Genomic DNA, 22,663 nt, shown 5'->3' on the forward strand with positions numbered 1-22,663 from the left:
AGTGGGACTTAGAGGCTTGCAGCGTGGTATAGAAGGTTAAGCCTTTGCCTGCAGTGCTGGCTTCCCATATGGGTGCTGGTTCAGGTCCCGGCTGCTCCACTTCTGATCCAGGTCCCCGCCAGTGTGCCTGAGAAAGCAGTGGAAGATGGCCCAAGTATTTGGGCCCCTGCACCCACATGGGAGACCCCAAAGAAGCTCTTGGCTCCTGGCTTCAGCCTGGTCCAGCCCTAGCTGATATGGCCATTTGGAGAATGAACCAGTAGATGGAAGAGTCTCTCTCTCCCCCTCCCCCTCTCCCCCTCTTCCCCTTTCTCCCTCTCTCCCTCTCTCCCTCCCTCCTTTCTCTCTATTTCTGCCTTTCAAATAAATACAATTTTTTTAAAAGCAAGACTTGTCAAATAAACCCCTCGAAGCCCTGGCACCTCCGGGGAGGCTTCTGAGAGTTATCCTTCCACAGTGTGATTAGCCCTGCCTTGCCATCCAAATCAAGTCACACATGGTGAGATTTTCATGGCTGAAGAATTAATTTCCCTTGGGAACTGAGTCAAGTCAAGAAAAAGTCTGTGTGCTCCTTCCTTCTTAGCATGAAACAGTGTTGCTTTTTTGAGGATGAATTCTCTGTTAGTCCTTTCCCTCCTTGCTTCCCGGACCCCGTGTGCCAGTGACTGCCGCTGCTGCGTGCCTGGAGCTCATGCTGGGTGCTGGTCTTTGCGAGCAGCCTTATCCCGGGAAGCACGCTGACGGCGGAAGCGCTGCCCTTTGGGAACATCTGCTTGCTTATTTAGAACTCGGTCCTCGGGCAGGAGCTGTTTGAAAGCTGGTGCTGGGGACACAGTTTCCATGCAAGCTGCCTTCCTCACTGGTCCTTTGGATAGCTTCAGACTGGCAGAAGCACGTGGATTATGGTAATGTTCTTCCACACTGGCAACAGTGGAAATTTCCTGGATTCTGTGAACTGGAAAAGTCCAGTGGCAAAGCTTATCCAGCATCACTTGATCCCAGGACCCCCAGGCTCGGCCCCTCCCCTGAGGTGGGCACGATGGCAGCAGGCAGGGCACTGGGCGATTGGGCACAGGAGTTCTCTCATGTTTTCTCATAGCAGAAGAGCGCAGAAGGGAGCAGCCAGAGAGGGTCCCTGTGGCTGACTTACTCCCAGCAGGGGCAGGTGGGACAGAGAGGAGCAGACCTGCTTGCCAGCAGGGACAGAGGCCAGCGATGCAGAATCCTGTGCGGATGGGGATGTGCAGTGGACAGGTGGGCAGCGTCCGGGGTGGGGCGTGGCCTCCTGGGTACCTTGCTGGAGACCTAGACTCAACTCCATTATGGCGTCACGGTGCCTTTTTTTTTTTTTCTTTTCAATCGTGTGTCTGCACCTTGCTAGTGCAGATCATAGCAAATCGCTGTGAACACTGGGTTTGCAGAAAGACCAACCACAGGCTGGATCCTGGCTCTGCCATGTTCGAGCTCTGCAAACTTAGGCAAGTTGCTGCCTGAGCCTGAAGCCCTCCATCACCTTGAACGAAGTGACTTCCAACAGTGTGCAGCAACAGGTGCTACCTGCTGTTGATAAGACTTGGGAGCAGGGGCCATGCTTCCTGCAGGGACTGGCTGAGGCTGATGGATACTGGGTAGTCACTCCGTGTCGATGTGAATCATGTCAAGGCTGGTGAGGATGGGACCCCTGTCCCCCCAAGAGACCCCACTGGTATCTGGGTCATACTGAGACCCCTCTCAGGCTGGGTGGCTGGGCAGAGGGAGATTCTAGGCACCGAAGCCGAGTGCAGAGCATGGGCTCCATCTGACAGGGCCGTGTGCTCCTGCAGGGGCTGGGGGTTGCAGGGTTGTCTAGTGCTTCCAAGGACAAGGCCTTGTAAGGAAACATCCGGGTTACTCAGTGCAGGGAAAGCATTCTGGTTTTTGGCATGGCCAAACAAGACCTGTTGGGGGCTGGAGAAGCTGTCATGCGGTGGCCTTGGTCAAAGGCAGTGTTTCTCACGGGGGTGCCCCAGGGAGTGTTTGCAGTGTCTGTAGGTAACATGGCCCAGGGCCCGGCACAGGTTCCTGGCGAGGACAGGCCTGGCCGGAGGGAGGGTACCTTGGTGCTGCCTGCAGGCTGAGGCGGAGGAAGCAGGCAGGGCCAGGCCACCTGCCTTCATTGCCGCTGCCCGTTCAGGCTGTTTGGCCATATACAGGTCTCAGCCACAGGGCTGTGCCCCCTCAACCCTGACACTAACTAGGAGATATGGACAGTGCAGGTGGTGGTGTGGCTGCCCGAGTGCCAAGGGCTGGGTGTGATGCTGTCTGCAGAGAGTTGGGGTTTGGCCTCATGCTGCTGGTGGGACAGTTGGTTTGGGGTCCTCATTGGTAGGTGCTGGAGCCCAGTGGGGTGCATTTCCCTTCCCACCACCTGCAACCACACACGCACAAACCACAGTGCCTTTGCCCTGAGCTTGGTGAGCAGAGGCCCAGCAGCTCCCAGCCCGTGGCTTCCAGTCCCATTGAGGAAACACGAAGCAGACCCCTCGCACCCTGGTGCAAATGCCTTCCTCTTCAGATAGCCCTCAGCATCACGTGCCCTTGGTGGTTCCCAGTTGCACTCTGGGCAAAGCCTGGGGTCCCTTAGCCTCCCAGGGGGTCCCGTCTCTTCCCATAGCTCCCCTCTAGCTCTTCTCTTGCTCGGTTTCACAGTCTGTCTCCATCCCTGGGCTCTGGGCAGTACCCTCGCTGTCTCTGGCTGTTTGTGGGAGGTGAGGTGGCCTGGGAGAGCGCCCCCCGTCCCCTCTGCCGCCTCCTGCCTCAGAACCATGTATGTGCTTGGTCTTCCAGCCTGCCAACCCGGGGGCTTCCCAAAGCAGGGCTGATACAGGCTTTGACTTCGTGTCGCGCTTGCTGGGCCGCCACTTCCGGGCTGGTCCCCGGCATTGTGTGGGTGTGGCGGTGTTCCGCGCACTGCTTTCCTGGAGCTTCATGGGTGTGCTGTGTGATGCCAGGTGCTGCCACGTGTTCTCTCTCTGTCTTCACGGGAACCCCAGGATTCCCATGACAAAGTCCCACTTTCACCGAGAAGGAAACGGGGACTTAGTGGAATCGTCCCTTTGTTCGTAGGCAGATTCTGTCCACAGGGGTATTTAGTGGGCACCCGCCGTGTGACAGGCCGTGCCGTGCTTCAGGACCTGGGAGGGGGAAGTGAGATGTTGTACATCAGGAAGTGGACGCTGAGACATGTGGATTTAGGGGCCGATTAGGGAGTCTTCGTGGGGTCGTCCCCAGTAAGCAGAGGAAATGAGGTTGAGCTGCAACACAGGCAACCTGAGTAGGGACTTGGCCGGCCCCACCGGGGGCTTGGAAGCCGGGGCGCCCCTCCCGGGCTGTCTGGGGTGAACAGAGAGGGCGGCCCAGATGCTGCACTGCAGCAGCCTGTGGGGCTGGATCTGAAGTCAGGAGCTCATGGGAGCTGGGCCAGGGCCCGGAAGTCAGGGTCTTCTCAGCAGAAGTGCATCCTGGGAGGTCCCCATCCCATCTGGATCCCTGCCCTGTACACGGTGGCTACAAGGGTGCCCGTTGCATTGTTGTTCGAAATGACTGGGGACGGAGGCGGACATGTCCACCCCTGGAGCTGCTGATGAGGACGGGCCTGGCATGCGGAGGCCCCAGCCGTGCAGAAGTGGGCTGCCGTGGGAAGGACGTCTCGGCTCCCTTGTGGAGGGAAAGAGCCAGATGTGTGTCAGTCCATGCTTCCATTTGTGTCCGGGGAACCTGTGTGTCAGTCCCTGCTTCCATGTGTGTCCGGGGAACCTGTGTGTCAGTCCCTGCTTCCATTCGTGTCCGGGGAACAGTGCGTCAGTCCCTGCTTCCATTCGTGTCCAGGGGACCTGTGCATCAGTCCCTGCTTCCATTTGTGTCCGGGAACCTGTGTGTCAGTCCCTGCTTCCATTCGTGTCCGGGGGACCTGTGCATCAGTCCCTGCTTCCATTCGTGTCCAGGGAGCTGTGTGTCAGTCCCTGCTTCCATTCGTGTCCGGGGGACCTGTGTGTCAGTCCCTGCTTCCATTCGTGTCCGGGGAGCTGTGTGTCAGTCCCTGCTTCCATTCGTGTCCGGGGAGCTGTGCGTCAGTCCCTGCTTCCATGTGTGTCCGGGGAGCTGTGTGTCAGTCCCTGCTTCCATTCGTGTCCAGGGGACCTGTGTGTCAGTCCCTGCTTCCATGTGTGTCCGGGGACCTGTGTGTCAGTCCCTGCTTCCATTCGTGTCCAGGGGAGCTGTGTGTCAGTCCCTGCTTCCATTCGTGTCCAGGGGACCTGTGTGTCAGTCCCTGCTTCCATGTGTGTCCGGGGACCTGTGTGTCAGTCCCTGCTTCCATTCGTGTCCAGGGGAGCTGTGTGTCAGTCCCTGCTTCCATTCGTGTCCAGGGGAGCTGTGTGTCAGTCCCTGCTTCCATTCGTGTCCGGGGGACCTGTGTGTCAGTCCCTGCTTCCATTCGTGTCCGGGGAGCTGTGCGTCAGTCCCTGCTTCCATTCATGTCCAGGGGAGCTGTGTGTCAGTCCCTGCTTCCATTCGTGTCCAGGTGAGCTGTGTGTCAGTCCCTGCTTCCATGTGTGTCCGGGGGACCTGTGCGTCAGTCCCTGCTTCCATTCGTGTCCAGGTGAGCTGTGCGTCAGTCCCTGCTTCCATTCGTGTCCGGGGGACCTGTGCGTCAGTCCCTGCTTCCATTTGTGTCCGGGAACCTGTGTGTCAGTCCCTGCTTCCATTCGTGTCCAGGGGAGCTGTGTGTCAGTCCCTGCTTCCATTCGTGTCCAGGGGACCTGTGTGTCAGTCCCTGCTTCCATTCGTGTCCGGGGACCTGTGTGTCAGTCCCTGCTTCCATTCGTGTCCGGGGACCTGTGTGTCAGTCCCTGCTTCCATTCGTGTCCAGGGGAGCTGTGTGTCAGTCCCTGCTTCCATTCGTGTCCAGGGGACCTGTGCATCAGTCCCTGCTTCCATTCGTGTCCGGGGAGCTGTGCGTCAGTCCCTGCTTCCATTCGTGTCCGGGGACCTGTGCATCAGTCCCTGCTTCCATTCGTGTCCGGGGAGCTGTGCGTCAGTCCCTGCTTCCATTCGTGTCCGGGGACCTGTGCATCAGTCCCTGCTTCCATTCGTGTCCGGGGGACCTGTGCGTCAGTCCCTGCTTCCATTCGTGTCCGGGGACCTGTGCATCAGTCCCTGCTTCCATTCGTGTCCGGGGAGCTGTGTGTCAGTCCCTGCTCCCATTCGTGTCCGGGGACCTGTGTGTCAGTCCCTGCTTCCATTCGTGTCCGGGGAGCTGTGTGTCAGTCCCTGCTCCCATTCGTGTCCGGGGACCTGTGCGTCAGTCCCTGCTTCCATTCGTGTCCGGGGGACCTGTGTGTCAGTCCCTGCTTCCATCCGTGTCCGGGGAGCTGTGTGTCAGTCCCTGCTTCCATTCGTGTCCGGGGAGCTGTGCGTCAGTCCCTGCTTCCATTTGTGTCCGGGGAGCTGTGCGTCAGTCCCTGCTTCCATTCGTGTCCGGGGAGCTGTGCGTCGCTGCAGAGACTGCTCCTGGGAGGGGTCAGAGGATACATTCCATCGTTGTCCTGGGGGCGTCCCAGAAGACGTTTCAAAACCCTCTCACTGGCTGGTTCCTTGTTCCTAAAGTGAGATCCGAGAAGTAAATGCGTGAGCGACAGGGCCTTGGGTGTCAGAGACGGTGGAGAAGCCAAGCACCGAGAGGAGGCAGTGGGTGGGTACCTGGGGGTCTGGGGCCATTGTCAGGGGAGGGACAGAAAGGAAACTGAGGCAGAGACAGAGTGCCCTCTTGAGAGGATCCTGGTGGGGAGGAGATGGGGAGAGCTGTGTCCCCCAGGCCGCACCACAGAGGTCACAGGACGCAGCTCGGGGCCTCCATGAGCTCTGCCCACTGAGCCCTGCCCAGGCTTCATGGCTGTCCAGGTTGGACTGGGCCACATTCGTCAGCAGTGGGAACAGAGGGGGCTCTCTCCATGGACCCTGACGCTGTGTGTGGAGAGATCTGAGTCTGTTCAGGCCGCTGTGATGACCAACGCTGGGGCTCCTAAGCCACAGGGGTGCTGGGCCGGCCCCGGCAAGGCACTGGCAGGTCTGGAGTCTGATGAGTCTGCATGGCTTCTCACCGAGGCCTCATACAAGGGAAGATAAGAAGGCGCTTGTCCCGGTCCCAGCCCCACCCTCATGACCCAGTCACCTCCGAAGCGCCCCACCCCCTGACACCATCACCCCAGGAGAAGATTTCAGGGTGCGGATTTGGCCCGAGTCAGAAGCATTCAGACCACAGCAGAGAGCACTTTCCAGAATCATCGCCATTGGCCCAAATGAAAGAACCGGGACTCCTGGACTCTCCAGGCTGAGTGCGTCCTGGAGGTAACTGGCTCAGTCACTGAGGTATGTCCGTCAGGGTCGTGTAAGTCACGAACCACACACCTCAGCCCCTCATGGGAAGTCTGCGTGCGTGCAGGAGATGCAAGGCACTGATAAGTCCTGCATCCGCAGACCCATCCGTCTCTGCCCACCCGGCTTGTCCCAGGTGCCCGTGGCCGCAGAAGTCTTTCTGACCTGCAGACCATTCGTTACATGAGAAATGCTCTTGCAGTTTTAGTTTTTATTTTACAGATAAGTTACCTAAGGCTCAAAGGGAATGACTCTCCCAGGTCACGTGACCGGGGGTGACACAGCAGAGGTGGGCACCCTGAGCCCCCGCCTCACGCCTCCATGGGCTTCTACTGACTTGTGCTGTTCCTGTTCACTCACTGGGACAGACATGCTGTCCGTGTGCACCTGCAACCATGTCAGGACCCAGGCAGGAAAGGGCCGAGCCCAGGCAGGCCAGGGGACCAGCACTGGAGCGGCAGACGGCACTTAGAAGTCAAAGCAAGGGAGAAGGCATCAGTGTCACAGGCCCTGCAAGCCCGGTGCTGACTGCTGGGCCCTAGGCGGGAAGATGGGCTTGCAGGAGGCAGGGGACACTGACTGTGGGCGGAGGGTGCGTCCTTGCCATGGGCTCTCAGCTGGAACCGAGATGCCAGATGGTCATTTCTCAACCTGTGTTCTCAGAAGCGCCACTGTCATGCGAGGTTAATGAGCACCGAGCAGAAGGCCCTCACTCTGGTCACAGCCACTTAAGGCACGCGGAGTTAAAGACAGATCGATCCTGGTGTGGGCACTGGGCACGGTGGCCAAGACGCTGCTTGGGACCTCTGCATCCCATATCAGCATCTGGTTCAGGTCCCAGCCACTCTGCTTCTAATCCGGCTTCCTGCTGACGCACACCTGGGGAGGCAGCAGAAAATGGCTCAGGCACTCGGGTCCCAGCCACCACGTGGGAGACCCAGATGGAGCTCCTCGCTCCTGGCTGTGGCTGGCCTAGCACTAGCTTTTGCAGACATTTGGAGAGTAAAGCAGCGCCTGAATGATCGATCTCTGTGTCTCCATCTTTCACCTAAAATGCAAATCAGGTTAAGAGCACAGAGGAGGACTGAGGGGGCTTCCCAGGCTTTCACGTGTGAGTGGCACCGTGAGAGGGTGGAGGAAGGGAAGTGGGGGTTCCCCGATGTGTGGGACCAGGGGTTTCCCAGGCCAGGAGCCTGTCTCTGTGGGTCTGCCTCACCGACTCAGGTTGCGGGACTCGGGTTCGGGGTTGTGTGGTTAATGCTGGCGGCTGCTCCTCCCACCCCAGCCCTGTCTCCCTCGCCCTTTCTCTCCCCGCTGATGTTTGTTCTTCCGTCTTCCAGAGCAAGGAAATTGGGCTGCAGATGCACGAGGAGCTCCTGAAGGTCACCAACGAGCTGTACACGGTATGTTCCGCTCGGCCTCACGCCAAGAACCCAGGCCCCCGTGCTGCGCCTTACACCAGGGTGACCGCCAGTGGGCCGCGTGGGCTGGAGCGACTCAACCAGCTGTCTCTCGAGGTGGGGCCCAGGCTGTAGGAGCTTGCGAGAGATTCTGTGAGCTGCCCGCGGTGGGATGTGCTCCCCAGGCAAGGCAGCGAGCGTGGGCGTGAGGCAAGAATGGGGTTTTGGAGTCAGGTGGCCCCGGCCCAGGCCAGGCCGCTCCTCACTGACTGTGAACCAGGCCTGCGACTCAGGTGGGACTGGGGAGCCTGTTTGCACACTGGAGCCCTGCTCCCAGGATCCAGGGCTGATGGAGTGGGCATGCTTTGGCCAGAGCTGACCTTGCAGCCTGGCTAGGGGGCGATCCACCTGTGTGTCAGAGTCCGCAGAGGCAGGCCTCAGGGAGCGCAGACACGCAGCTTCCCATGCCCGGACCCACAGCCTGGGCGCCCTGCAGCCATTGGCTTCCTTGGAGAGGATGTGGCAGCCCCTGACAGTGGAGGGTGCAGGGTGGGTTAGACCCAGCGGGCAGAACCCCTGGCCCCTGCCCCTGACAGAACGGAGTAGAGCTGACCTCGGCTCTTCATGAAGCCTCTGGGAGAGGTCTGTGTCGGCGTATGTGCTGCTGCTGACTCTGTGTTGGGGAGCCGCTGGTCTGGGGGAGGGCTCTTTGGGGTTACTGCTTGCCTGTGGTCACATCTGGGGGCCAGCAGGGCTGCTCTCGGGCCTGAAAGCTTTGCCTGAGGGCCTGGGCCTCACCAGCTTTTCAGGACCTCAGTCTCCCACTCAGCGAAATGGGGGCGAGAGCTCCGTGTAGGAGGTGGGACTTGCAATTCTGAGCGGAACTTGAGCCCTGCCCTGCGGTCTGCGGTGGGGCAGCTCTGAGTGACAGCAGTGCATGGCCCAAGCAGATGCGCTGCTTCTCACCAGCCAGGCGGCGGCAGCAAAGAGCCCTGTGGCTTAGAGCACAGACCCTGAGGTCACAGATGTGGGTTCAGATCCAGCTGTTACACAAAAACATCTCCATCGTCCGTCAGGATGCCCCAGAGACTGGTCCCTGCACCCCCGGGGATACTGAGTCCCTCCTGTGAGATGGCCTGGTCTTTGCACAGGGCCAATGCACGTGCTCCCACGCGATTTCACTCGTTTCTGAGTGGCTCCCCATACCCAGCGTGGTGCGGACGCAGGGGAAATCCGGTCAGTCGTTGCTCCGTTGCGTGGGTTAGGGAATGATGATGAGGACGCCCCCGTCCGTGTCCTGCGCAGGGGCAGTTCTTACTTTTCTGACCGTTTTCTCTCGCAGATGCTTGGATGTGGGGAGGCGGAGCCTGAGGCCCACGGGCTGACTCCGCCTCCTCTCTGCAGGCTCTCGTGAGCACGGCTGGGGGTCCTCTCCATAGAGGGTGTCCAAGTTTCTTAGCAGTGCTGGTGTCACCACTGCCGTCTGCCAGTTTCACGGCTGTGGGCTAGGCTGTGGTGCCCCTGCTCCTGGGCGGGGGCGGTGAGCCTGCAAGGCTGGCGACGTATGGGAGTTCCCCGCTCCTGTGCTGCCGGGAATCCCGCTTGTCCGGCTGTGGCCCAGCTGGCCCTGGGCCTGTCCTAGGAGCAGTCTCTCTCCTCCAGGGTGCTCCAGCACTTGAGCTCCGGGACCTGGGACGAGGCTGGGGGCAGCCCTTGATGGGGGGATGGGAGCCACCTGCTCAGCCGGTCCTTCTGTTCTTGAGTAGCTGCCTTGAGTGTGGCCGGTTGGGACCAGGACCCACAGGGATGATGGGGAGGCAGGAAATCTGCCTTTTGGGAGGCTTCAGCGGCACGGGGTGGGAACCAGTGCTCTGGCTGCTCTAGTCTGGTCTGTGCTGCCGACACTGCCTGAGCCAGCCTGGGCGATTTTGGGGAAAAGGCTGACTTGGCTCATGGCTCTGGGGTCTGGAAATCCAGGAGCCACATGCGGTACTTGGCGAGGGACTCCCTGCTGTGTCAGCCATGCTGGAGGTCAGGAGGCGAGAGAGGGCCCTGGTCACTTTTTTTTTTTTTTTTTAAGATTTATTTTTTTATTTGAAAGGCAGAGTTACAGAGAGAGAGGGAGAGAGAGTGTCCATCCACTGGTTTACTCCCCAGATAGCTACAGTGGTTAGGGCCGGGCTAGGCTAAGGTCAGGAGCTTCATCTGGGTCTCCCACATGGGTGCAGGAGCCCATGCTGGACCTTCTTGCACTGCTTTCCCAGGCACATTAGCAGGGAGCTGGCTGGGAAGTGAGCAGCCGGGACACTAACCGGTGCCTGTACGGAGTGCTGGCATCACAGGCGGTAGCTTAACCTGCTACACTGCCACGCTGGGACCCCAACTCCCTCTTGAAACAGACCCTCTCTTGAGATAGCTCCTCCACTCCTGTGACAGTGCCATTAATCCATGCACAAGGACGGAGCCCTCATGACGTCACTACCTATTCTTAGGCCCCACCTCCCAACACCTGTGCACTGGGGACTGAGGTCCCAGGATGCAAACTGCAAGTGCACGTTCAAACCGTAGCCCTGGGCGTGCTGACTCAGGTATAGCTGGATCCGGGGGCTCTCGTGTTTGTGTCATTGGCTGCCTTGCCGATAGGGTGTGAACTTACTTACCTGTCTGTCACACCATAGTAATTCTAGTGCCCCTAGTGTGGCATCTGGCACATAATAAACTACTTAATAAATACTCACCAGGGATGGACTATGAAGCTGCTGCTTGAGACACCTGCGCCGCCTAGCAGAGGGCCTGGTTCAAGTCCCAGCCATTCTGCTTCTGATCCAGCTTCCTGCTGATGCATACGCTGGGAGGCAGCAGGTGATGGCTCTGTCACCCACATGGGAGATCCGGGTGGAGTTCCGAGCTCTGGGCTTCAGCCTAGCCCAGGCCTGGCTGTGGTGGGCATTTGGGGGATAAACTGGAGGATGGGCAGGCTCTCTCCAGCTATCTCTCTTTCTGCATTGCTGATACAATGAAAATGAAAAAAATTTACTGTTCTGTCCCCACAGTATACTCGGTAGACCAAAGGCAACAGAACTGCACCCCCATTTTATCCTGTTCCCCTCTTGTCCCCTTCATCTGTTTCTCTCTCTCCCTTTCCTCCCTCCCTCTGTCTTCCTTGCTTCTTTCCATCCACCCATACCTCCATCATCCATCATCCCTCCCTCCCTCGCTCCATCCACCCGGCATCCATCCACCTTTATGGGACAACCTCTCTCCTTTTGGCTTTGCCTGCCTCCGTGTGGGTGTTGTGGTCTGGCTTCCCCTTGTGGTGGTGCAGATGGCCCTTAGCACTGCAAGTCCCTCCCACAGGCACCCCCACACCCTGCAGGTGGAGAGCACCTCGTCCTCCCCAGAACCTCCAGTCGTGCCCAGGACTGTCCTCGGCCCACCTGGCTGGGGTCAGGAGCCCGAGTCACTCAGCTCAGATGGACAGAGCGCTGGCGGATGAGCCAGGCCTGGATCACGCCCACTGCAGCCTTGGAGGCTGGTGGCAGTTTCCCATGAACCACGTGGACTGAGAACAGTGGAGGGGAATTTTGGGGATTTCCTTTGAGAAACTCAGGAAACAGTTCCCAAAGAAGGACAGGGTGATCCTGGGCAGAGAGCAAGAGCGGATATCCCCAAGGGGGAAGGGGCAGCTGGGGAGGAAGTGGCTGGAGTAAGCACCTGACGCCTCTGTTCTCTGCCGGAACTCCCCGGGGATTCGTGCTCTCCCTGCTCCCTTTGTCTGGGACTCTCCACTGCCACCCAAAGCCTTGTAACCCCGCTGACAGTGGCTTTCCCTTCAAGGTCACTTTAGATGTCACTTCCTCCAGGAAGCCTTCCCGCAGTGCCCCTTGCCCCCTTACTTACACCACTTATACAGCCTCATGTGATGATCCCTCGTGCTGTTGTCTGTGTTCCTATTGCAAAGAGTGTTTTATGAGAATGGTCTTGCACCCCCTGGCGTGGAAGCCAGTACAGGGCTGGACACAGTGAATTGCTCATTAAATGTTTAATGATTGGTCCGACGCTGTGGCTCAGCAGGTTAATTTTCCGCCTGTAGCGCTGGCATCCTGTATGGGCATCAGTTCTAGTCCTGGTTGCCCCTTTCCTGTCCAGCTCACTGCTATGGCCTAGGAAGGCAGTGGAGGATGGCCAAAGTCCTTGGGCCCCTGCACCCACGTGGGAGACCAGGAGGAATCGCCTGGCTCTTGGCTTCAGATTGGCGCAGCGCCAGCTGTTGTGACCATTTGGGGAGTGAATCAACGGAAGGAAAACCTTTTTGTCTCTTCCTCTCACTGTCTGTAACTAACTTTCAAATAAAATAAATTTAAAAAATGTTTAATGATTGGCCGGCGCCGTGGCTCAATAGGCTAATCCTCCGCCTGCAGCTCCAGCACTCCTGGTTCTAGTCCCAGTTGGGGCGCTGGATTCCGTCCCAGTTGCCCCTCTTCCAGGCCAGCTCTCTGCTGTGGCCCGGGAGTGCAGTGGAGGATGGCCCAAGTGCTTGGGCCCTGCATATGCATGGGCGACCAGGAGAAGCACCTGGCTCCTGGCTTCAGATCAGCGTGGTGCGCCAGCCGCAGTGGCCATTGAAGGGTGAACCAATGGTAAAGGAAGACCTTTCTTTCTGTCTCTCTCTCTCTCACTGTCCACTCTGCCTGCCTGTCAAAAAAAATAAGAAAAAGGAAAAAAATGTTTAATGATTGAGGGGACAGCTATCTCCATACCCCAAAAACCCCACTAGATCAAAGGCAGAATTCTATCCCATTTTTTTAAAAAAGCTTTATTTATTTGAAAGGCAGAGTTATAGAGAGGCAGAGGCAGAGTGAGAAAGAGAGGTCTTCCATCCGCTGATTCACTCCCAAATGGCTGCAACAGCTGAAGCTGGGCCATGCCAAAGCCAGGAGCCAGGAGCTTCTTCCAGGTCTCCCACGTGGGTTCAGGGGCCAAAGGACTTAGACCATCCTCCACTGCTTTCCCAGGCCATAGCTGAGAGCTGGATCGGAAGTGGAAAAGCCGGGACTCAAACTGGTGCCCATATGGGATGCTGACACTGCAGGCGGCGGCTTTACCTGCTATGCCACAGCACCAGCCCCTCTACCATCCATTTTAACCTGTCACTCTCCTTTCCTCCGTCTTTTTCATCTGTCCACCCATCGACCCATCTGTCCGTCCGTCCGTCCGTCCAACCAGCCACATCCATTGATCCATAGACTGCTGGTCTGTCCGTCCATCCAGGCGTTCACCCATTCACGCAGTCTCTGTTCTAATGCAGGGAATGTGACTGTGAACAAAGCTGCGGCCTTCAGTTTGGGGCATGCCAGTCTGCACATGTGAGAAGGGAACGCATGGAGACAGATGAGTTCTGTGTCGCACGTGGGCCCCTAGGGTGTGGTTGGTCAGACTGGCGCCTGGAGACTTCCCTCTTCCTTCCAGATGTCTTTGGCCTGCCTGGCCCTGGGTTTTGGCCATGCCCCGGCGCTGGAGGCTGAGGCTGGCTGTGCCCCGTGGCTCTGCCGCGGGGCAGCGAAGGCTCCTGGGCTGCATCCCTGAGCAGCCATTTTCGGACAACTGATCCTCATCCCGCCCCAGCGGGTCCCTTCGAGGTCGCTGCCAGCTTCTGGGTTCTGTGCCTTTCCTGTGCACAGAAGTGACGCTGCTTTCCTTCCCCAGCTCTGAGACACGAGGCGGCACGGTTAGCAGGAAGGGTCAGGCCGAACAAGGCCCCGGCTGCAGCCTTGGCTCTGCCTGAGACTGGACCACTACGCTCTTGGTTCTGGGCCTCGGTTTCCTGCAGCGAGAGCTCAGCTGAGCAAGATTGCTGGAGGAGATCCTGGCTCGTCCATCTTGAGAACCCAGACACTGCCTGGGTTCCAGCATTGTGGTCGTAATTTGCACGACCCTATGACGTCCTACTCTAGGCCTCTGCGGGGAGCGCCCCCTGTCGGGTCTGGAGGGCTGCAGAGGGAGGCCCTCATTGAGTGTCAGGCAGATGGGCTCCTCCAGGGCCCTTCAGAGATCCCTGGTTCCGCGACTTGGCCTCAGCCCCTTCCTAGTCCCAGGCAACAGCTGCTGTCAGCCACTTTACATCCACAGCTTCCACTAGCGACTGAGCCTCCCTGGGCAGGCACAGCGAGGTCAAGGCACCCCAACGCCGCCTGGAAAGGAGGAGAAGGTCTCCTGAGCCCCTGGGAGCTGAAGGGTGCCTGCTTCCCTAATTTGGCATTGAGGAAGGAGTGCTGGGAAGGCAGGACAGGTGCTGCGGGAGCTGGGTCAGCCACGTCGGCTCCGAACCTCGGAACTCGAGTTGCGCACGAGCTGTGGAGGGCCTTGGTTTCCTTGTCTGTCTGGCGGCACCCGTTTCCTGGGAGCCTTGTGCAGAATAAATGAGGGGGCTGGCGCCGCGGCTCACCAGGCTAATCCTCCACCTAGTGGCGCCGGCACACCGGGTTCTAGTCCTGGTCGGGGCGCCGGATTCTGTCCCAGTTGCCCCTCTTCCAGGCCAGCTCTCTGCTGTAGCCAGGGAGTGCAGTGGAGGATGGCCCAAGTGCTTGGGCCCTGTACCCCATGGGAGACCAGGAAAAGCACCTGGCTCCTGGCTTCAGATCAGCACGGTGTGCCGGCCGCAGAGCGCCAGCCGTGGCGGCCATTGGAGGGTGAACCAACGGCAAAAGGAAGACCTTTCTCTCTGTCTCTCTCTCTCACTATCCACTCTGCCTGTCCAAAAAAAAAAAAAAAGAATAAGTGAACATTGGACAGTGCTTAGAGTTAAGGCCTGGCATATAGCACGTGCTCAGTACATGTTAGCTTCTGGTCTCTTTTTCTTAAGTCCCATATTTATTTGTGATTTTTTAAAAATAGCTTTGTTTTCATTTGAAAAGTAGACAAAAGAGATACAGATACTCTATCCACTGGTCACTCCGCAGCGTCTGTGCTAGCTAGGGCTGGGCCAGGCCAAAGCCAGGAACTCGGAACTCCGTCTGAGCCTCCTGTTGGGGGTAGGGACCGCAGGACTTGAGCCATCACCTGCTGCCTTCCGGGGTGTGGAACAGCAGGTTCAGAACTCAAACCCAGGCAATCTGGCATAGGATGCAGGTACCCCAAGTGGCGTGTCAACAGCTACCGCGACGCCCTCTGCCTCCTTGTCACTGTCAGCACGTGGCTGCCAGGACTGGGGTAAGGATCACCTAAACTGCGCCTGCAGCAGAGGGAACGATAGGAAGAGGTTTGTGACCTTTGAGGAGAGAGAGCCGTTTAGATGTTATTTAGCACATCCTGGACTGATGAGTTCTGTGCTGTTGAGCCAAGACCTGCTGCATGGAGGCCCACGTTTCTGGAGAACTCTGCCGCATGTACCTGTTGGATCCACACGGGTTCAGTCAATCACAGATAGAAAATAGATAAAAGTAACACGTGGGGGTTGGCGTTATGGCGTAGCAGGTAAAGCCGCCACCTGTGAAGCTGGCACTCTATATGGATACTAGTGTGTGTCCTGGCTGCCCCACTTCCTGTCCAGCTCCCTGCCAGTGCCTGAGAGAAGCAGCAGGGGATAGCCCAAGTAAGTGGGCCCCTGCCACCACGGGGGAGACCTGGAAGAAGCTCCTGGCTCCTGGCTCCAGTCTGGGGCAGCACAGGCTGTTGCGGCCATCTTGGGGGTGAACCAGTGTGTGTTTCTCTCTTACTCTGACTTTCAAATAAATAAATAAATACATAAATACCTCTTTTTAAAAAATATGCATCTGTACTAAATATGTGCAGGATATTTTCCTTGTCACTGCTCCCTAAACTATGAAGTGTGACTATTCATATAGCGCGCACGTCACACCAGGTCTGATGAGTCACCTGGGGAAGACTGCAGGTGTATAGGAAGGGACAGGCATGTGGCGTTGCTGGCTAAGCTGCTGCCTGGGATGCCCACATCCCATATCAGAGTGCTTGCTTTGAGTCCTGGCTATTCCACACTTGGGATCCAGCTTCCTGCTCATGTGAAGCCTGGGAGGTAGCAGGTAATGGCTCAAGTTCTTGGGTCCCTGCCACACACACTAGAGACCTGGGCGGAGCTCCTGGCCTCCTGGCTGTGATGTGGTCCAGTCCCAGCTGTTGCAGACTTGTGGTGACTAAACTCATAGGTAGAAGATCTCTCTGTGTCTGTCTCTCTGTTACTCTGCATTTTGCATAAATAATGGTAAAAATGAATCGGTTATAGACAAACGCACCATTTCATAAGAGGGACTTGAGCATCCGTGGGTTTTAGCAGCCTCAGAGGGTCCTGGAACTGCACCCCCGCAGACACCAGGGGACAAGCGTACTGCAGCAAAGGCAGCCTCCCGAGGATGCTGGGCGCAAACAGACTCGTTTCAGAGAGGCCCCAGCGAAGGCCTTGGTGGCAGCTCTCTCTCGGGGGATGGGTTCACCACTGTTACTGCGACCAGGACTGAATCGCACCACAGGGGGTGCCTGGCTGTTTTCTCCAAGCTGGGGTTTTGGGAATGCATGCAGACTCTGCTAGAAAGGGGGCCTGGTGGAGAGGAGGGAGAGTGCTCTGTGGCTCAAGGAGAGTGGAGAGCAGGGTGGGCACTGAGAAGAGTGGCTAGGATGCTGTGAAGGTGCCTGCATCCCCCATCAGAGGGCCTGGGTCTGAGTCCTGGTTTCACCCTGGCCCAGCCTCCTGCCAGTGCAGACCCTGGGAGGCAGCACTCATGACTGAAGTCACTGGATTTCTTGGCACCCTCAGGGCGACCTGGATGGAGTCCCCAGCTCTTGGCTTCTGCCCATGTGGTTCCAGGCATTTGGGGCGTGAACTAGCAGACGGGGGCTCTCTCTGATTTTGTCTCTGGCTCTCTCTGCTTCTCATATTAATAATAATAATAATTAATAATATGAAAATAATAAAAAGGCATAGAAAACTAGGCTAAGGGAAATGGGGGAGGTAAGTCCCAGCTGGTTGCTTCCCCATGTGAGTAGAAAGCCTGGGGAGGAGTGAGGTGCGGGCTATTGGCGCAGCAGGTGCTCCCAACCAAACCGTGCTGTCCAGCTCACGGAGACTTGGTCAGTGCCTCGGGTGTCTGCGGGCCTGTGGCCGTCCCTCTGGCTGTGAGATGCTGGAAGTGCACCATGGAGCACTCTCGTAGTGCACTGGGTGCTGGTGGCCATGGGCAGTGCGGCAGCATGGATGGCGTCAGCAGAGGGAACTCCAGAAGCTTTCGAGCAGCTGCTCATGGGCGTGAGTGGGTGGAATGAGAGCAGAAGTGTTTGCACAGAACCCAAGGAGGACAGTGACTGAGTTCTTCATCCTGTGTGGCTTTTGCAAGGTTGAGAGGTTTTCAGGACAGGAAAAGAGGGCTGAGCCTGGCATAGGTTTTTCACAGTAGCCAATGTTCTCTAGAGTTCTGGGACATTTTCCTGAAGGAAGCTCAAGGTTCTTAATCCTCAGCCATATAGCCCTGTGATGGTGGTGGTGGTGGTATTGGTATTGGTGATGATGGTGATGGTTTTGGTGAGAAGCAGTAGGAATAGAGGGTTGGCTGGTCATGCACTCTGATTTAAAGGTCCTGGTTAGGGACTGCCCCTCAGCAGCTGTGGTCATGCAGTCAGCAGGGGAGAGAGAACAAGACTCAGGAACTGTGGGTTGCAGGCATTTCTGTGTTTCTCAGCAGAGATCATAAACTTGATTTTACAACGCGAAAGTGTACTCCTGGCTGGGGACGGGAGACAAAACGCTGTTGTGCTGGGGCTGCACTGCCTGTTCTTAGGCTGACCAGAGGATCACGCGTGCTGAGGAAGCAGCAGTGATTCAGGGGAAAGGGACCACGCGGTGGCAGAAGTGGTGCTTACGAGTGGCAGACCTGGTACCTGATCTGGTTAAATGTACACAGTCACACGTTGCTTACTGGTGGGAACGTGTCCCGAGAGGTGCATCGCTAGGCGATTCCAGCGCCGAGTGAACTTCAGAGTGCACTCACATACAGCGAGATGGTACAGCCTGCTGCACACCTCGGCTGTGTCGTGCACCCTGTCATGACCAGGACACTGCTAAGGACACGAAACTGTACTCATGGTATGGTCTTCTTTTCTCCTCCTACATGTTTATCTGAGAGAAATGAAAACTATGACCACACAAAGAACTGTGCACGAACACTCACTGCAGCTGTATTCTAGCAGCCCAAGCAAAAGCGACCCAAAGAACTGTCAAAGGCTGAACAAACAGACAAGATGTGGTACAGCCATATGGTGGAGAATTTCTGGGGTGGGCCCTGTGGTGCCGTGGGTTAAGCCACCAGTTAGGAAACCCACGTGCCCTATCAGAATGTCAGTTTAAGTCCTGAATGCTCTTCTTCCAATCCAGCTCCCTGCTAATGTGCCTGGGAGGCAGCAGAGGATGGCTCAAGTGCCGGAGCTCCTGCTACGCATGTTGGAAACCCAGACGGAGTTCCTGGCTCTCGGCTTCAGCCTGGCCCAGCCCTGGCTCTTATGGCCATGTGGGGGAGTGAACCAGCAGTTGGAAGACCTCTCTCTCTCTCTCTCTCTCTCTCTCTCTCTCTGTTTGCTTTTCAGATAAACAAAGCTTTAAAAAGGAGCCTCTGACCATACAATGCCATTAGTGACCCTCAAAATTTTTTTGTTTGCTGAGTGAAAGAGAGGAGACCCAGGGAGTTCCATGCAGTGTGATGCATGTGTGTGGAATTCTAGAACACAGAAACCCTATGCACATCCATGATTGCCTGGGGCTGGAGGGGTTAGGGACTGGCTGCAGAGGCATGGGGTGGGGAGTCTCAGTGTGATGGATGTGGCCATGCCACGCTGGCTACCTGTACGTGAAGCCTGGACATTCTGAACTGATATATTGCCCCTCTGGGCCTTGGTTTCCCTTTTTATAAAACTCAATGTTTGTTGAATTAGATAATGTCTAGGATTTATTCTGGCTCAAAAATTTCTCTTGTTATGGTCACATCCATTTTTAAAAGCTTTATCTGTTTGTTTAGAAATGTGAATTACAGAGAAAGAGAGAGAGGGAGAGATCTTCTGTCCTTTCGTTTGTTCACCAGATGGCCACAACAGCCAGCAGTGGGCCAGGCCAAAGCCAGGAGCCAGGAGCTTCATCCACATCTCCCCTGTCAATGGCAGGGCCCAAGCACTTGGGCCATCCTCCACTGTTTTTCCTAAGCCGCTTGTAAGGAGGTGGATTGGAAGTGTAGCAGCCAGGATACGAACCGGCATCCGTATGGGGTGCTGGCATTGCAGGCCATGGCTTTACCCGGTATGCCGCAATGTGTCCTCCATAACCAACTTTTTATAAAGGAGGTGCAGTCTGAGGACTTTATTTTCTAGCCAGGCATAAGTTTGTTCCAGGAGCACAGAATGCCTCCTCAGTTATCTCACGATGCTCCTTCAGGGGACAGAGCTATTTGCAGGCCATTTTAGCTGAGAAAATGATCTGTGTGTGAGTAAGAAGGATGTTCCCGACTGAGGTCCCCTGGCTGCGTTAGGAGGGACTCAGCAGCTGACCCTGGGCGGGCCAGAGGACTTGAGAGTCATAAATGCTTCACTCAGTGAAAATGCTTCGAGATTACCCATGAGGCTTGGATGTCTCGAATATTCTGTTTAAAAAATTTATGTGCTTGTTTTCACTTATTTGAAAGGCAGAGAGACAGAGAGAGATGGAGGGAGGGAGGGAGGGAGGGAGAGAGAGAGAGAGAGAGACAGAAGATGAGAGAGAGAGAGAGAAGATGAGAGAGAGAGATCTCCCATTCACTGGTTTACTTCCCAGGTGAGTACAATGTCCGTGGCTGGGCTGAGCCAAATCCAGGAGCCATAAACATGACCAGGTCCCCCACGTGGATGTCAGGGGCTCAAGCACTTGAGCCACGCCCCCTGCCTCCCAGACACGTAGTAGCAGGAAGCAGGATGCAGAAGTGGGGCTGGGACTGAAACTCAGGCGCCGTGTCAGGGGACGCAGGCATCTCAAGGGGCATCTTGACCCCCGTGTCCGGTGCCTGCCGCTGCTCTTCGTGCCGGCTGGGTAGTCCAGTGTATGGCTGTGCTGTAGGTTGTGGATGTATTGTGCTGCTGGTTATCTGGGTTGTTTCACAGTTGCTGTGTTTCTGAAGCCCCCAGGTGCCTGGGGGCTGTGGTGGCCTTTCGGGGCCCTCTGTGGAGCCGGCACTCATCCTGGCACTCATTTGGGACTTGATGTTGACGATGATCACCATTTCCACTCTCGGCATTGGTGCCAACGAAATGCGGTTGCTCAGAGCATGTCAGGGAAACGGGGTAGCAGGACAGCTTGCAGCAGCACCCGGGAGGGGCCGGGGGCTCGGGGTGGACCGCGCTGGGCCCTGGCAGGCTGCTGACTCCTGACGCGATGTGTCCCCAGGTCATGAAGACCTACCACATGTACCACGCGGAGAGCATCAGTGCCGAGAGCAAGCTGAAGGAGGCTGAGAAGCAGGAGGAGAAGCAGTTCAACAAGTCGGGAGAGCTCAGCATGAACCTGCTGCGGCACGAGGACCGGCCCCAGCGCCGCAGCTCTGTGAAGAAGATCGAGAAGATGAAGGAGAAGGCAAGTGGGGGCCCAGGCTGGGGAGGCAGGGAGAGGGCCCGGGAGGGAGGGCCCCGCTCTCGGCCACAGCCTTTCCCTGCCTTGTGCTGCACTCCCAGCCCTCCTGGAGGCCTGTGTCGCGGAGGAGGCTGGGCTGGCTGGGCCCCTGGTAGTACTGGTCAGATCCAGCCGAGCCCCCAGAGCCCAAAGGCAGGAAGAGGAGCTCCAGCCCCGCTACTTCCACCAGCATTCACCCCCAGCAGGCACCCGGAGGGTGGGCAGGGACCTCAGGCACTGGGGGGCAGGGGCTGTTTGAGAGTTCATCAGCTGGGGCCTGGTATGGGGACCGATTGATGGGGACTGAGTGTGTCCCATGGGGAGGGGACATCTCCGGGCTACTCAGCTGCACCTGGGAGGGAGCCTGGTGAAGAGTCCTTCTAAAACTAGAAGCCTAGGCTTGCCATGTGTCGGTGCTGGGAAGTCCTTTAGCAGGGCTGGGGGACAAGTTCTAGTGATGGAGTCAGAGGGGCTGGACATGCTGCATTTACAGCCGCATTCAAGCTTCAGTTTGCGGATCTGTCGGGGGTGGCAGATAAGTCCCCCCTTTCTTGCCAGCTGTGAGCTCTTGGTCATGGCTGTCCCAAGCACTGAGTGGAAGATGGTGAAACTCTGTCTGGCGTTAGTTCTGAGATCCTTTCATGATGTCTGCCGTGGCCAGGGGACTTCAAGGGACAGCACAGGTGCTGCCTTTTGTGTCAACCTCAGCTAATAACTTATGAGTTTCCTTTCTTCTTAAGAGGCTATGTTTTTCTGTTGTTGAGTTCTCTATATCCATTCATTCCACACAGTCACAAACACTTGCTGAGCTCCCTTTGCCAAACACAGTCCTGCGTATTTGTTGGGATCCCTGTGAGTCCTTTATCTCTGGAAACTCGAGGAGGGTGGGTGGGAACAAAACCCAACAGGACCGAGGCAAGCTGGAGAAGTAACAGGAGGCAAATGAAAGAGAATTCCAGGGTGGTTTCTGGAAGCAAAGAAAAATCCAATTACCAGGCGGAGACTCAATTTAAAAAATAGGCAAAGGCTTTGAGGAGCCATTTCCCCAGAGAACATATGGTGTGGCCAACGCTTAGCTGAAAAGATGTTCAGCCTCATTAGCGAAGAGGGAAGATCAGACGAAAGCCAGGATGAGACACCACCTCACACCCACTCAGATGGCTGGAAGTGAGGCAGGCAGACGGGAGCAAGTGCTGGTGAGGGTGTGGGGAAGCTGGCATCTTCGCACACTGCCGGAGAGAACTTGAGAGGGTCTGCTGCTTTGGAAGGCATCTGGTAGTTCCTCAGAGTGATCGATGTAGACTTGGTTACCGTGAGAGTCGGCATTTCCAGTCCTGAGTGTCTACTGAGAGAAAGAAAGGCACGGGTCCAGGCAAAACCCCACCCACACCCCCACAGATATCTCGAGCCGCCTAGTCACGGTCACCGCAAGGTGGAGACAGTGCACGTGTTCAGCTGCTGAAGTGAGTCAAGTGTGGCCAATCTGTTATCAAGAGTTTGGTCCCTGTCCTTGGTGCTGAATGAAGGTTTGCGGGTAAAGGAAAGGGATGAAGTTCAACTTGTGAGTGGCCGGGCACCAAGGAAGCCTCTTATGTCTCTGGAACTGCCCGCTGAGGAAGGTCTCGGGCTCTCAGGGAGGCTGCAGGGGTAGGGGTAGGGGTGCTGAGCCCGGCGCTGAGGCCAGCTGCGGTCTGAATCCAGGCATCTCAGGTGTCAGTGCCGTTCCTTGGGAAACTTGCTTTGTCGTGAGGGACACAGCAGGACGATCTGTACAGCCGAGTAGCTGCAGAGCAGTATTTGAGATCTGAAAGAGGCGAAGCGTTGTGTTGAGAGATTCCAGTGTTTCGTTAGCCAGGATGAAGACCACTCGGCCTGCAGCCCACGCTTATTGCGCCCTTGGCTATTCATATCCCTTTGTTTCTTGTTCTGGCAAATTCCAGCTGTTGCCTGTGTTGACCAAGCAAGGCCAGATGACGTTGCCACAGAAGCCAGCTTTCTTAGGGCCTTGTTTCTGGAATTCACAGCAGGGAGCTGCATTGGAAGAGGAGCAGCCAGTATAGGAACCATACCATATGGGATGCTGGCACTGCAGGCAGAGGCTTAGCCTCCAATGCCACAGTGCTGGTCTCTGTGTATCAGTTTTAACATTTTTCAGTCAGTCAGAAGCCCAGTAGTTTGTTTTGGTTATCAGAATATGCACAGGAGGCCGGCGCCGCGGCTC

General features: G+C 56.8%; 1 protein-coding gene across 5 annotated transcripts in view; it reads left to right on the plus strand.

Moving 5' to 3' along the window:
* SRGAP3 (SLIT-ROBO Rho GTPase activating protein 3) overlaps positions 1-22,663 on the plus strand; it is a 247,013-nt gene that overhangs the window by 156,116 nt on the left and 68,234 nt on the right. For all 5 annotated transcript variants that reach the window (XM_070051214.2, XM_070051215.2, XM_070051218.2 and 2 more), the window contains exons 4-5: positions 7,755-7,817; positions 20,221-20,406. In XM_070051214.2, coding sequence (XP_069907315.2) covers positions 7,755-7,817; positions 20,221-20,406 — 249 coding nt within the window. The remainder of the gene's footprint in view (positions 1-7,754; positions 7,818-20,220; positions 20,407-22,663) is intronic.

The sequence above is a fragment of the Oryctolagus cuniculus genome, chromosome 10 (genome assembly GCF_051225735.1).
Source record: "Oryctolagus cuniculus isolate XC-2025 breed Fujian yellow rabbit chromosome 10, ASM5122573v1, whole genome shotgun sequence".
NCBI lineage: Eukaryota > Metazoa > Chordata > Mammalia > Lagomorpha > Leporidae > Oryctolagus > Oryctolagus cuniculus.